Raw genomic sequence first — 14,132 nt, 5'->3', positions numbered from 1 at the left:
TCTGAATATCTATTATTCAAGGATTTGGTTTCCAGAACTGCCTGCCATGTCCATTACATATACTTCTCCATCCATTCTGCTTTCCTCTCACTGTTAACCTCTCCCTTTCAGCTTTTTCCTGGAGGTCCTCTCCTAAGCTACAAACAGTTCTCTCTCCAGTGGCATCTTAACTTTTCCTTTGGTCTACAAGGAATTCAAGGATTGCCAGGGGCAATGCTGCTCTTGACTTGTGGTCCCCATAAGACCTTTTCTGTTGCCTGCGGCATTATCAGGCAGTTTCTCTACTACCATTTCAGTCTTCTGGGTGAGTCCCAGGCAGGGTCCTCAGTCAGTCATCAGCAACTTTGAATTGTAGAGGCTAGTTGGCATCTATTCTCACCAACTGCCATAGATAAACAAAACATCCCCATCAAAACTCTGCTCTTACAATTAAAATCACCAAGAAAATGCATATCAGCATTCCACTATGAGCAGCGTATATGTCTCATTCCCACCCTGTATCTGTCACACACATTTCAAGTGTGGCCCAACAGTCCTGGCTCTACAAAGAACTTAGTGAGATCCAAGTTACAGAAGAGTAGTTACAACGTAAAGTATCCCAAAGGGCAAAAGATATAATGCCTGGGGGGAAAATGCAGTAACTGAATAAGTGTTTGTGGAATGAATGAATGCATTCATGACACAAAAAAGGCACGAAAACATTCCACTGCAAATATCTACAATGGTATTCCTCTCTCCTTCCCTTCCAATTCACAGGTAAACTGAAAGTGTTCCATATAATCCACCTGCTAGTACAGGAAGACTACAAGAAAAGATCAACTTTGACTATATGTGTGAGGCTTTGCAAGTTTGGTTGCTAAATATAGAAGTTAAACCCTAGGGAAACAAACAGTTATGCAAAATCCCTCCAAAGTGATACTCTCAACACCTAAAATCTACATGAAACTTACAGAAGAAGCTCTGCTAAACTGAAGCTAAACAAAAAACACAAATATAAGGAAACAGTCCACCATGAGCTAAAGACTTCAGTCACAACACACGGGAGGATCAGAATGCCAATGATTTCAGATAATGGGACAAACTGAGAACATATACATTTAACGTAACTAAAGACAACAGAAACAAAATTATAAGTAAAGAAAATGAGGCTATAAAAATAGATTTTAAAAACACATATAGAATTTCTGGAAATTAAAAAACAGCAACAAGATGGGCTAAGAGATGGAGTGGAAGAATGAGAAGATACAAAAAGATATTGTAGAAAAAATATTGGAGGCAGCAATGGCTGAGAGTTTTACAGAATTAGTGACAAACACGACTGTTAATATTCAAGATACACAATAAGTCCTAGCTAGTATAAATTAACACCTAGACATATTATATCGAAATTTCAAAGCACCAAAGGGCGGGGGTATTTAACCCCTTAAGTCATGACAAGGTTGGAGGGTCAAACATGCCTCATTATACCCTCCTCCCTTTAGAATTCAGGAAAAGCTGACCAGAATTTACCATCTACACAGACTTTAAGTCTGGTAAGAAATATTTACAATCTATTCTCTCTGGAGTCTGTTACGTAGAGGCTTCATCTGTATGATAAAATTTTGGTCTCCATAACCTCTTAGCAAACCAGACATTCCTTTCTATTGATAATGACTCTTTCAACCAACTGCCAATCAGAAAATTTGAAAATCTGCCTATAACCAGGAAGCTCTCCCCTTCGAGTTATTCCATGTTTCTGGACCAAACCAATGTATGTCTTAAATGTACTTGATTAATGTTTCATATCTCCCTAAAATGTATGAAACCAAGCTTCACCCTAAGCACCTTAAGCACATGTTCTCAGGGTCTCCTGAGGGCTCTGTCACAGGGCACGGCCACTCATTTAGTTCAGAATAGATCTCTTCAGAGTTTGACTTTCTGCATTGACAGTACAAGACTTGCTGAAAGGATTGCTAAAGGATAAACTTCATGAGGAAATTAAAGTAGGAGAGAAATAGTAAGAAAAGAAACTGATGAATACAGGTAAATTCAAAGAAGTCCAACTGAAAAAAAAGTGAAAAATTTAAGGAAAACATAAAAATGAAGGATGACATACAGGAGCTCAAAGTAGCCAAAGAACGGTCATTGATCGTTTAGGAAAATGATGGAGCTATGGATGAACTTTAGTTTCTGTTGTCAGGTATATATATTTAACATTTAAAAGTCATTTTAAAAATAGAAATATAACCTCTAATTTATAACCAATAAAGGAAAGAAATGGGGGATTAAAACAAATTAATCAAAATTAGATGATGGTAGGGAGCAGGAAGAAAGTAAAAGTCCACATTTATTCATAATTCAATAGTAAACATTTAAAATTTGTTGTTTTTGTTGTTGTTGTTTGAGACAGAGTTTTGCTCTTGTTGCCCAGGCTAAAGAGCAATGGTGTGATCTCAGCTCACCACTGCCTCTGCCTCCCAGGTTCAAGTGATTCTCCTGCTTCAGCCTCCCAAGTAGATGGCATTACAGGCATGCACCATCACATCTGGCTAATTTTGTATTTTTAGTAAAGATGGGATTTCTCCCTGTTGGTTAGGCTGGTCCTGAACTCCTGACCTAAGATGATCCACCCACCTCAGCCTCCCAAAGTGCTGGGATTACAGGCGTGAGCCACCACACCCAGTCTGAAGTATTTTTCTGTAAAGTCATCAACAATGCAATAATGTTCTCTACCACTGCCTCTGTCCAACATTACAGGGGAGGTCTTAACCAAAGCAATAAGACAAGGCAAAAAAGTACAAACATGACAACTGGAAAAGAAGAAATAAATCTGCTGCCACTTACAGATGATGTAATTGTCTGAAAAACACTACAGGCTATATGACATACCCATAAACTAATAAAGGTTTTTAAAATTTCTTCAAAGAAATTGATATGCAAATATCAAGGTTGCTTCTATAATGCAGCAGAAACAACTGGCAAATATAATTATCCCCTAGCAATTCTACTGCTATGTGTCAATCTAAGAGAGCTCTTGCATGTAGGCACAAAGAGACAAAAATAAGAATATTTTCTGCAAAAACATTTATGACAGTGAAAGAGCATATTAAGTAAACAAATGCATGAAACCGTCCCTCAGTATATATATTTGCACAATAGAATAAATAGCAACAATTAAAATGAACGAACTGCCAATATAGATGAATCTCAGAAACATAATGTTGAATGAAAGGGCAAGTTGCAAAGGAAAGATCTGGCATAGCATCATTTCCGTAAAATTTTCCTAAAATGTTATTTATGAATACATACATAGGTAGGAAAACATAAAACATGCATGGGAATCACGTAGGGAAAAGCAGCCCCAAACTTCATACACATAATGGCTCCGGCTTCAGGACAATAGGATTTTGCCCGTATCTGTAACATTTTGCTTTTCTTGACAAAAAGATTTGAAGCAGATATGGAAAACACTTAATATTTTTGTCCTGGTAGTAGGTGCAGGGATGTCTTATTTTCTGTGCTTAAATTCTTTCATAATCAAAAAACACTAAAAAGATATTCATTGGTCAAGTTGACACTTTTTTTTACCAAGTTTTCTGATATCCTTGTTAAAGTACGTAGAATAATGCAGGTAAACAATAAGTGTTTGATGAGTGAAATACATGAGAATCATGAAAGCCGCTTTGAGATTCACCTCCTTCCCCCTCAATTTCTTCTGTATTCTACTTCCTTTCCCTTTTTCCTGCCTGTTTCTGAGAGAGGTCACTGATACATCCTAAACTTCCATGCAAAATAAGAACAACAATACAACAAGAAAAAGAACAAACCATCTTTCTTCTCCCAGATTTGTAGACTTCTATTTATGTTTGTGTCAGGGTAAGCTACAGAAGAACTAATTTATCTCCCTTGTTGCTGCTTCACCGGCAAAGCTCATCATTCACACATTAGAGAGCTGAAAATCTTCAGAGACTACAGCTTCCAGCAATAAATTAAACGTCTCACTTTGAGGGTTGCTTCCTACTTGATTCTTAAGAAAATTTAAAATAAAATTGCCACAGGGAGGATAAAGATGATGATGGATGACTTATTCCCCAACTTCCCCAGCCTACTTAAAAAAATTATTTTTCATATAACAAAAGAGAAAGCAAACACTGAAAAAGGTACTAGTATACCTTTTAACCTTTTTGCATGAGCAGCAGGAAAAATGATTTTTTCCCTTTATCATAATTCCAGTATAAAGAACAGTAACCAAAAACCACAATATATATAATTATCATTATTGCCTGAATGGAGTTAATTTGGCATTGTATAGCAAGTTAAATGCAGAGTATTAAGAATATGTGTTTCTTGTTGAGAGATGAGTTCTTTGTTTACCCTTTCAGAGATTTAGCTTAAATTGAGTCTATATGTACCTTTGTTTATATTAACATATCTGCACCAGCTTTCTCTCCTATCTTTACATGATTCTGCAATACAAACAGGTTCTCAAATATCACCAGAAAATAAACCATTATGAAATATTTGTTCATCTAAAAGTACCAAGCAATGTCTGTAAGGTGAAACTCAATGATTATCCAAACACCCACATATCTGGCCAAAAATCAGACTGTTCAAAATTATCTGACTATATAGTTATTTCAAGTTGGAGAACATAAAAGTTGTCTAAATGATTCACAGGCTTTGTATAAACAACACATGTACTGAAAGTACATTTTTGTTAATGTAAATAGTGGTTTAACTCAACTTTGTTTTTATATGGATAATAAAGTGGATCAACACACCTTTCTTTCACAGTCAGCCAAAAAGATGCCATAACACAGAATATGCTACAGCTCACTCCCGGGATGTAGAGACTATCTTGCAGTTACCCAGACAGGAAATTCAGGATGCTTACTTTCCAACTCTTTACACTGTCATATTTTAGGTGTGAGCTTTCGGATAAAAAAAAAAATCCACTACACGCCCTATCTTCTTGATAAGGCAGATACAATAATAGTGCTGGCAAATCAACATCTTATTTTGAGATAACCTGGAAAGCAGTTTTTTTCCTCCCAAATTTCCCAAAATTTTATGTCTCGCTCTCCTCTATAGCAAACATAGAAAGAGAGGTACAGTACAAAATGAGTTCAGGTAATTTAACCAAAAATATGCTGGAAAAACTGCTGGCACAAAGTTAGAGCAACTAAACAAAGTAATTCAGGAAAGAAGAAATCACACATTGCACAAGCTCCCAATACCCCACTGAAGGAGAATGTCCGGTGGAGACAGTAAACTCTAAGATTATTTTTCCTTATTTGGGCTCTAAGGCAAAAGACTATGAACTAACCTAATCTGTAAAATACCTGGTTTATTGACTTCCTGAAACAGGATATTGATTTTTTAATAAACAATTATAATGCTTCATTCTCTTTCATAGTTAACATTCACATCACTGTTGAAAATAGAAGAAATATAATAAAACACCTATCGTACCCCAAAGGTGAAGTTTAAAAACATTCTTATAACTACCTATTTAAGAAACATTTTGTATAGTTTATTAATTCTTTACCAATATTTGTGCCATCAAAATTGAATTATCAACCATAAAATTAAATAATTTTATAAAATAATCTAAGTTATCAGAATAAAAACTGCCACTACTATTTGTTTGTCCATAAAGGTTAAAAATCCACATACCTCAACAAATATAAAACACGGGATGATGGAATAACTTCGTTGAGTGTTGTTTCCTACAGCCATTTCTCACACCATAGAGCAAGACTGCACCGTCTAAAACCGTCCAGGCTGAAATAGAAATAGGTTGCAGGGTATAAGAACCATATATTGAGAAGTCCCTTAGGTTCTTACATAAAAATAGCAGCTACCTTCCAGAGAAGCAGGTTGTGTACAAAAGCAAAACCATGATCTACAACACAGTCAAGTCAGACTAATATTCATTCCAATGTAAAGCAAATAATATATACTTGCCATGAATAGGTTTACATTCCTAATAAACAGGTCAGGAGCCCCTTGTGCACTCAGCTAGTAGAACAAAATTCTAATTGCCTGGTACTGCATAGTGCCTTACCCCAGTAGACTGCTCTGATGCCATGACACACAATTTCTTATATAAAACATTTGTTACTGTCCATCCTGCATGAATCTCTCTTACTTGCGCCTAATCCTCCCCATTTGCAACCTAGGGAATTGTCTGCTTATGCTCTGGCCTCTCCCTTTGAAACTGACATTTAGTACCAAGATGCTAATCCCTGGCTTCCTTCCTTCCTTGACTATTATTTGCCCTTGCTCCATTGAATACACAGCCATGAACAACTTTGGGTTAATATGTCACTGATCTGTTTCACTGGTTTCCCTCAGCCCCATGTATGACCCAAACACAAAGCATTGAAGCCGTAACACATTTCATTTAGCTTATAAGACATTCACTGAATTTACAAGAATGGTGCAGCTGGGCAATAGCAGACTGTAATCAAATATTTTATTAGAACATATCTGCCTGCTTTGAACTGAAAATATTCTTATATTAGGAGATCAATTAGTTTTGGTTCCTCTTAATACAATGACGTGTTTAAGCTTTAATGAAATTTCCAGTCCAGAGTTTTTAAAATCCTACATCTTTTACTCTCTAGCCAAAGCAATACTGCACATTTCAGATATCTGCTCTTAAAGTTATTATTTTTCATTTGTTCTGTTCCTTTGTCATCCCTACCAACAGTTCTTGTAAATTTTGATTACAGTATGAAAGGTAACATAGGAACTACTAGTCTATTTGAATGCCTAGCTGTACGTTTTTAAAGGTCAGACATTAATGTTAATGTCTTCATTTCTATCCTTCCTAAGTTTCCTCCTGCCCTTTTCCAGAATGAAACTTTAAAATACATATCTTTCCCTTTTGAGATATCAACTCCTCACTTGTCAATAAAAAATTTAATATTATATGCTTTATAAATCCATACCAATCATAGTATTTAAATTAAGTTTTAGGCAACTTAATTTTTTTCAATTAAAATTGGATGTTATCTGTTATAAAATAATACCCATACTACATCTGTTATTTCACCATTTTATTTTAGGATTTAGGAAAACTAATATTTTCTATAATAAGAAAGGACTCTATATGTAGAAAACACACTGAATTCATTGGACAATCATGTATTATTTTAATTTTGCCCTTGCTTAACCCAAATGCCTTAGAATTTACTTAGTATTTATGATATAAATGAACTTTCCTGTTAGCATCAACCAAATGCAGTGCTGTATATCTGAAGGGAAAATTAAATATTAATCATGTTCAAGAAGGGCAAAGCACCAGAAAAAGCAAAGGCACCAGACACCTAGTGTTTTAGATGGCTTCTCCATGCAATTAATAAAGAACAGCCATAATGTGGAGAATATAAGACAAGCTTTAGGATATGAAATTCACATTTTCATTCTTCTGGTCCAAAATGTAACCTAGCTTTTTATATGTATAAGGCTACACACACACACACACACACACACACACACACACACACACAGGGGAGTAACTATAGTGAGGTGTATTTTATGTATACCAATTCATTCAAAGTGTACAATTCAATATTTTAAAACTTACTAAATTGTGCAACTTTCTATAAAACTGTTTTAGAACTTTTTAATCACCCCTGAAAGAATGTTCTAGTCCATTTACTATTAATTCCCACCATCAATTTCTTCAACATATCCCAAAGCCAGGTAATCTAATTTCTGACTCTACAGATTTGCCTTTTTTGGATATTTTAAATGAAAAGAATAATATAACACATGACCTCTTATTTCTGCATCCCTTCACTTAGCATAATGTTTTTGAGATTCATTCGCATTGTAGCACATTCCATCATTTTTTTCCTTTTAATTGTCAAATAATATTCCATTGTATGGCTATTGCACCTTTACTAGCTGGTAGAAATTTAGATTGTTTTGAATTTTTGGCTATGTCCAATATTTGGTTGTATCTAATTGCGGAAAATCATATTAATAACATCTGTATATAATTCTTTGTGTGGATTTATTTATTTATTTATTTATTTTTTGAGACGGAATTTCACTCTTGTTGCCCAGGCTGGAGTACAATGGCGCCATCTGGGTCACTGCAACCTCCACCTTCCAGGTTCAAGCGATTCTCCTGCTTCAGCCTCCCAAGTAGCTGGGATTACAGGTGCATGCCACCACGCCCAGCTAATTTTTGTATTTTTAGTAGAGATGGGGTTTCTCCATGTTAGTCAGGTTGGTCTCAAACTCCTGACCTCAGGTGATCCACCCGCCTCAGCCTCCCAAAGTGCTGGGATTACAGGTGTGAGCCACCATGCCCAGCCTATATTTTCATTTCTCACAGATACACACCTAAGAGAATTGCTGGGTCATACATTAAATTATGTTTAATTTTTTAAAGAGAACTGATAAAATGTTTTCCAAAGTAGTTGTGCCATTTTATATTCCCACCAGCAATGTATGAGGGTTCCCATTTCTCCACATTGGCATTGACATTTTCATTATCTTTTTTATCATAGCCATTCTACTGGGTGTGAAATGATATCTCATTGTGGTTTTAATATTCATTTTGCTAATAACAAGTGATGTTGAGCATCTTTTATGTGCTTATTAGCCATTTTTATTTCTTCTTTGTAAAGTATTCAATTATTTTGATGTTTTGTGGTAAGGTTAAAATCTTATTATTTTCAAGGTGTAAAGGTTTTTTGTACATTCTATATACAAATCTTTATCAGATACATATTTCCAATATTTTCTTCTAGTCTTTTGCTTATATTTTAATTTCATTTTTTCCATCTTTTTTATTGATGTGAAATTCACACAACACAAAATTAAACATCTTAAAGAATAGGCTAGGGAGGGATAACTTTAGGAGAAATACCTAATGTAGGTGAAGGGGGGATGGAGGCAGCGAACCACGATGGCATGTGCATACCTATGTAACAATCCTGCAAGATCTGCACATGTACCCCAGAACTTAAAGTATATATTAAAAAAAAAAGAATTCAGTGACATTGAGAACCTTCACAATGTTATGCAACCACCAAAAGCAAGCCCTGTTCCCATTAGCTGCCTCCCACTTCTTTTTAACTGACCAATAGTTATATATATTTATGAGGTATAATATGGTGTTTTGATGTATGTTTACAATATAAAATGATTAAATCAGGATAATTAACAAATATATCATCTCATATACTTATTTTTTACTACAAAAACATTTAAAGTCCAATTTTGTAGGAACTTTCAAATATAGAATGTATCATTTATTACAATCACCATTCTGTGCAATAAATCATTAAAGCTCATTTTCCCTAACTGAAACTTTGCACCCTTCCATCAACTTCTCCCCTTTCTCCATCCATCCCCCTCTTCCAGCTACTTACTGGTAACCATCATTCTACTCGCTATTTCTATGATTTCAACTTTTTAAAATTCCACATGTAAGCGAAATTATGCAGTGTTTATCTTTCTGTTCCTAGCCTATTTTACTTAGCATGATGCTCTCCAGGTTCATCCATGTTGTTTATTTCCACCCTTTTTTAAGGCCAAATAGTATTCCATTACAATATTACATATATATGTGTGTGTATGTATATGTATATACATACACACACACACCAAATTTTCTTTATCCATTCATTGATGATTGACACCTAGGTAGTTTCAATATCTTGGCTATTGTGAATAATGCTGCAATGAACAGAGAGAATGCAGATATACTTTTGGCATACTGATTTCAATTCCTTTGGATATATACGCAGAAGCGGGATTACTGGATAATATAAATTCTCTATTTAGTTTTCTGAGGAGCCTCCATACTGTTTTCCAGAATGAATATATTAATTTACATCCCCATCAACAGTGCACAAGCATTTTTTTCTCCATACCCTCACTGACAATTATCTTTCATCTTTTTAATAATGGCCGTTCTAACAATGAGGTATGAAGTAATACCTCATTGTGATTTTAATTTGTATTTCCCTGATGATCCGTGATGAGTATATACATACACCTGTATCTATCTGTTGGCCATTTGTATGTCCTCTTTTGAGAGTGTCTACGTAGGTTCTTTGCCCCTTTTTTAGATTGGGTTGTTTCATTGCTATTGAGTTCTTTGAGTTCTTTATATATTTTAAATATTAGCCCCTCATCAGATTTATGTTTGAAAACAGTTTCTCCCAATCAGCAGGTTGTCTCTTAACTCTCCTATTTCCTTTGTTGTGCAGAGTTTTCTGTTTGATGTAATCCCATTTATATTTTGCTGTGCTTGTGCTTTTGGGGTCATATCTAAAAATACCTTTGTCTAGACCAAGGTTGTAAAGCATTTCCCCTGTTTTCTTCTAGTAGTGTTACAGTGTCAGGTCTTATGTTTAAGTATTTAATCCACTTTAACTTTTGTTTATGGTGTGAAATAAGAGTCCAATTTCATTCTCTGTTTGTGTAGATCCAGTTTTCCCAACATCATTCGTTGAAGAGACTATTCTTTCTATGCTAGTTCTTTCTTGGCACCTCTGTTGAAAATCAATTGACCACAAATATATGGGCTTATTTCTGGGCTCTCTATACTGTTCCATTGGTCAAAGTGTCTATTTTTTATGCCAGGACTATGTTTTTTTTGTTCATTATAGCTTTGTAATAGATTTTGAAGTTAGGTAGTGTAATGCTTTCAGTTTTATTCTTTTTTTCTCGATTCCTCTGACTATTTGAGATCTTTTGTGGTTCCATATAAATTTTAGAATTATTTTTATTTTGATAGGGATTTCACTGAATCTACAGACCTCTTTGGGTAGTATGGATATTTAAAAAAATTTCTTAACTGTTTTAGTTCAGGGTTTTCTAGAGGGACATAATCAAACAGAATTAATGGAATATATATATATATATATATATATATATATATATATATATATAGGGAGTTTATTAAGTGTTAACTCATATGATCACAATGTCCCACAATAGGCTGTTTGCAGGCTGAGGAGCAAGGAGAGCCAGTCTGAGTTCCAAAACTGAAGAACTCGGAGTCTGATGTTCCAGGGCAGGAAGTATCCCGCATGTGAAAAGGATACAGGCTGGGAGCCTAGGCCAGTCTAACCTTTTCAGGTTTTTCTGCCTGCTTTATATTCACTGGCAGCTGATTAGATGGTGCCCATCCAGATTAAGGGTGGGTTTGCCTTGCCCAGCCCACTGACTCAAATGTTAATATCCTTTAGCAATGCCCTCACATACATACCCAGGATTAATATTTTGCATCCTTCAATCAAGTTGACACTCAGTATTAATTATCACAAGTCCATCCCTTGTCAACTTAAACCCATACACATCTCCTGATATTATACATAATCTTCAAATAAAGACAATAATAAGGTCATAATTATGTCTAACATAATACAACTGTCCTTCATACAACAGGAAACGCACCAATCCCCAACCCAAATTATATAAAATTAACAATACTTAAATGCTGATATGAAGTCAAGAAATCTCATGTTACATGATAAAGGAAATCTCATGTTACATGAAAAAAGGAAAATGAAGATATTTTCTTAGTACAAGTGTATACATGCACAAACATGTTTTTAACAAAGAAGGAATATTCCTGTCCTCATATCTGTAGCTGGTCACATGGTCGTAGCTGGTATTGATGACGATCTTCTTCTACTACCCATTCTGTATTCCCTTTGCTTTCAGCAAGCAACTTAGCAAGTTGTGATTTTTTTCCTGTGGAGTGACCCAAACCTTTTTTCCTGAAGGGTCTGGGCCATTTGTAGTCCTACCTGGATTGATGTGTTGTAGTTTCCCACTGACATTAATCACAGGGCATGGTAATACTAAGAGACACCCTAATAGATTTCCCATATTCCATGGATTAGGTTGTTCTAGTTTCCCATTGATCTTAATCACAGGGCAAGGCAATACTAAGAGACACCCTAATGGATCTCCTGTATTCCATGCATGCTCTTCCTCACATCCATTGTGGAGTAGCAGACTGATTTCATTTTGACAGTCCAGGTCAATCACCCCAGCCAATACTGTAACTCCCTACTTAGCCTGTTGACTTAAAGGTAGGAGAAGCCCAAAGTGTCCAGGTGACAATCTTAACTTCCAGTTTAATGGGGTCATTGTTGTATCTCCCGGTGGCAGCGTTCCTCCCTCTGGAACTAAGACCTCTAGGCTAGCAGAACATAATGTCACAGGAACAGGAAGCAAAAATTTTGCTAGTGGATTGCTAGGAGTGATGGTGAGTGGTGCCACTTCCACTCCTACCCCTTGATTGCTGGACCCATGAATCCTGGCTATGGGACAAACAGTACCATATATTGGTGGCTGATTCAGAGCATACATGGCCTTCTGGAGAACCCTGCCCCAGTTCTGCAAAGTATTATCACCAAATTGTCATTGTAATTGTGACTCCAAAAGGCCATTCCACCATTCTATCAATCCAGCTGCTTCAGGATGATGGGGAACATGGTAAAACCAGTGAATTCCATTGGTATAAGCCCAGTGCTGTACTTCTTTAGCCACAAAATGAGTGCCTTGGTCAGAGGCAATGCTGTATGGAATACCATGATGGTGCATAAGACATTCCGTAAGTCCACAGATGGTAGTCTTAGCAGAAGCATTGCATGGATAGGCAAACCCATATCCAGAGTAAGTGTCTATTTCAGTGAGGACAAACCTCTGCCCTTTCCATGTTGGAAGAGGTCCAATATAATCAACCTGCCACCAGGTAGATGGCTGATCACCCCAAGGAACAATGCCACATCCAGGGCTTAGTGTTGGTCTCTGCTGCTGGCAAGTTGGGCACTCAGCAGTGCCAGTATCCAGGTCAGCCTTGGTGAGTGGAAGTCAATGTTGCTGACCCCATGTGTAGCCTCCATCCCTGCCACCATGGCCACTGGGTTCATAGGCCCACTGGGCAATGATAGGGGTGGCTAGGGAAAGAGGCTGACTGGTATCCACAGGTCATAGGTCATCATATCCACGCAATCTTAAAATTCTCTTCTGCTGAGGTCACTCATTGGTGACTACTCATATGGAATACAAATATCTTCACAGTTTTTGACCACTCAGAGAAGTCCATCAACATTAATGATATATTTTATGTTTATATTTTACTATTTAGCCATTTCTACTTAGAAATTTTCCTTGTTAAACTTTAATTTCAAAAGATCATTTAATACAGATACTGATTACCTTACTATTCTTATACCAATCCAATTTTTTTTTGAGATAGAGTCTTGCTCTGTCACCAGGCTAGAGTGCAGTGGTGCAATCTCGGCTCACTGCAACCTCTGCCTCCCAGGCTCAAGCGATTCTTCCGCCTCAGCCTCCCGGGTAGCTGGGACCTACAGGTGTGTGCCAAACGCCAGGTTAATTTTTGTATTTTTAGTAGAGATGGGGTTTCACCATGTTGGCCAGGATGGTCTTGATCTCTTGACATCGTGATCCACCCACCTCGGCTTCCCAAAGTGCTGGAATTACAGGCATGAGCCCCTGCGCCCAGCTACCAATCCAAATTTTTAAAAGCAATTTACAATGTAAAAAATACAAATCAATGTTAAAATAAAGTTAATACTGGGAATTATTAGAAAAGACTAACAATAGAAATTATATAAGTTATACGACTTAATAGAAAAATGGATATGGTCAATTTAAAGAAGAAATATGGATGACTAACATGAAAGTATTTACAACTTCATTAATAGGTTATAAAAACTAAAATAATATTTTTTGTTTCACACCCATGAAACTGGAAAAAGGTAAAACTCTAATAGCATCACAGTTTGGCCATATGGAGCAGCAAATGCTCTTTTACACAGGTGAAAGATGTGCTATTTCGAACAACCATTTTGAAGAATTATTCAGCAAAATTTAATATGGTGCAAGATTCTCATTCATTTCACCGCAGCAAACAACAACAACAAACACCCTTAGTAAAACTCTAACCATACAAAACATACCTTAGTTTTGTTTCTATACCCTAACAATTAACTATCTAAAAAAGAAATGATGAAAACAAGCCAATTCACAATAGCATTGAAAAGAATACAATACTTAAATTTAACTAAGGAGGCAAAATATCTGCATATTGAAACCAGTACATGTTGATGAAAGAAATTGAAGACGACACCAAAAAGAAA

The 14,132-nt window shown here is 36.1% G+C and overlaps 1 protein-coding gene across 1 annotated transcript in view; it reads right to left on the bottom strand.

Moving 5' to 3' along the window:
• Positions 1-14,132, bottom strand: part of PLPPR1 (phospholipid phosphatase related 1) — a 301,254-nt gene that overhangs the window by 148,499 nt on the left and 138,623 nt on the right. Inside the window, exon 2 of the mRNA XM_032240206.1 lies at positions 5,656-5,763. Coding sequence (XP_032096097.1) covers positions 5,656-5,718 — 63 coding nt within the window. The 5' untranslated portion in view covers positions 5,719-5,763. The remainder of the gene's footprint in view (positions 1-5,655; positions 5,764-14,132) is intronic.

Source organism: Sapajus apella, unplaced genomic scaffold (assembly GCF_009761245.1).
Source record: "Sapajus apella isolate SASKATOON/1434 unplaced genomic scaffold, GSC_monkey_1.0 scaffold46, whole genome shotgun sequence".
Classification (NCBI taxonomy): domain Eukaryota; kingdom Metazoa; phylum Chordata; class Mammalia; order Primates; family Cebidae; genus Sapajus; species Sapajus apella.
The sequence above is the reverse complement of the archived record's forward strand: the minus strand, read 5'-3'. Positions and strand labels throughout refer to the sequence as shown.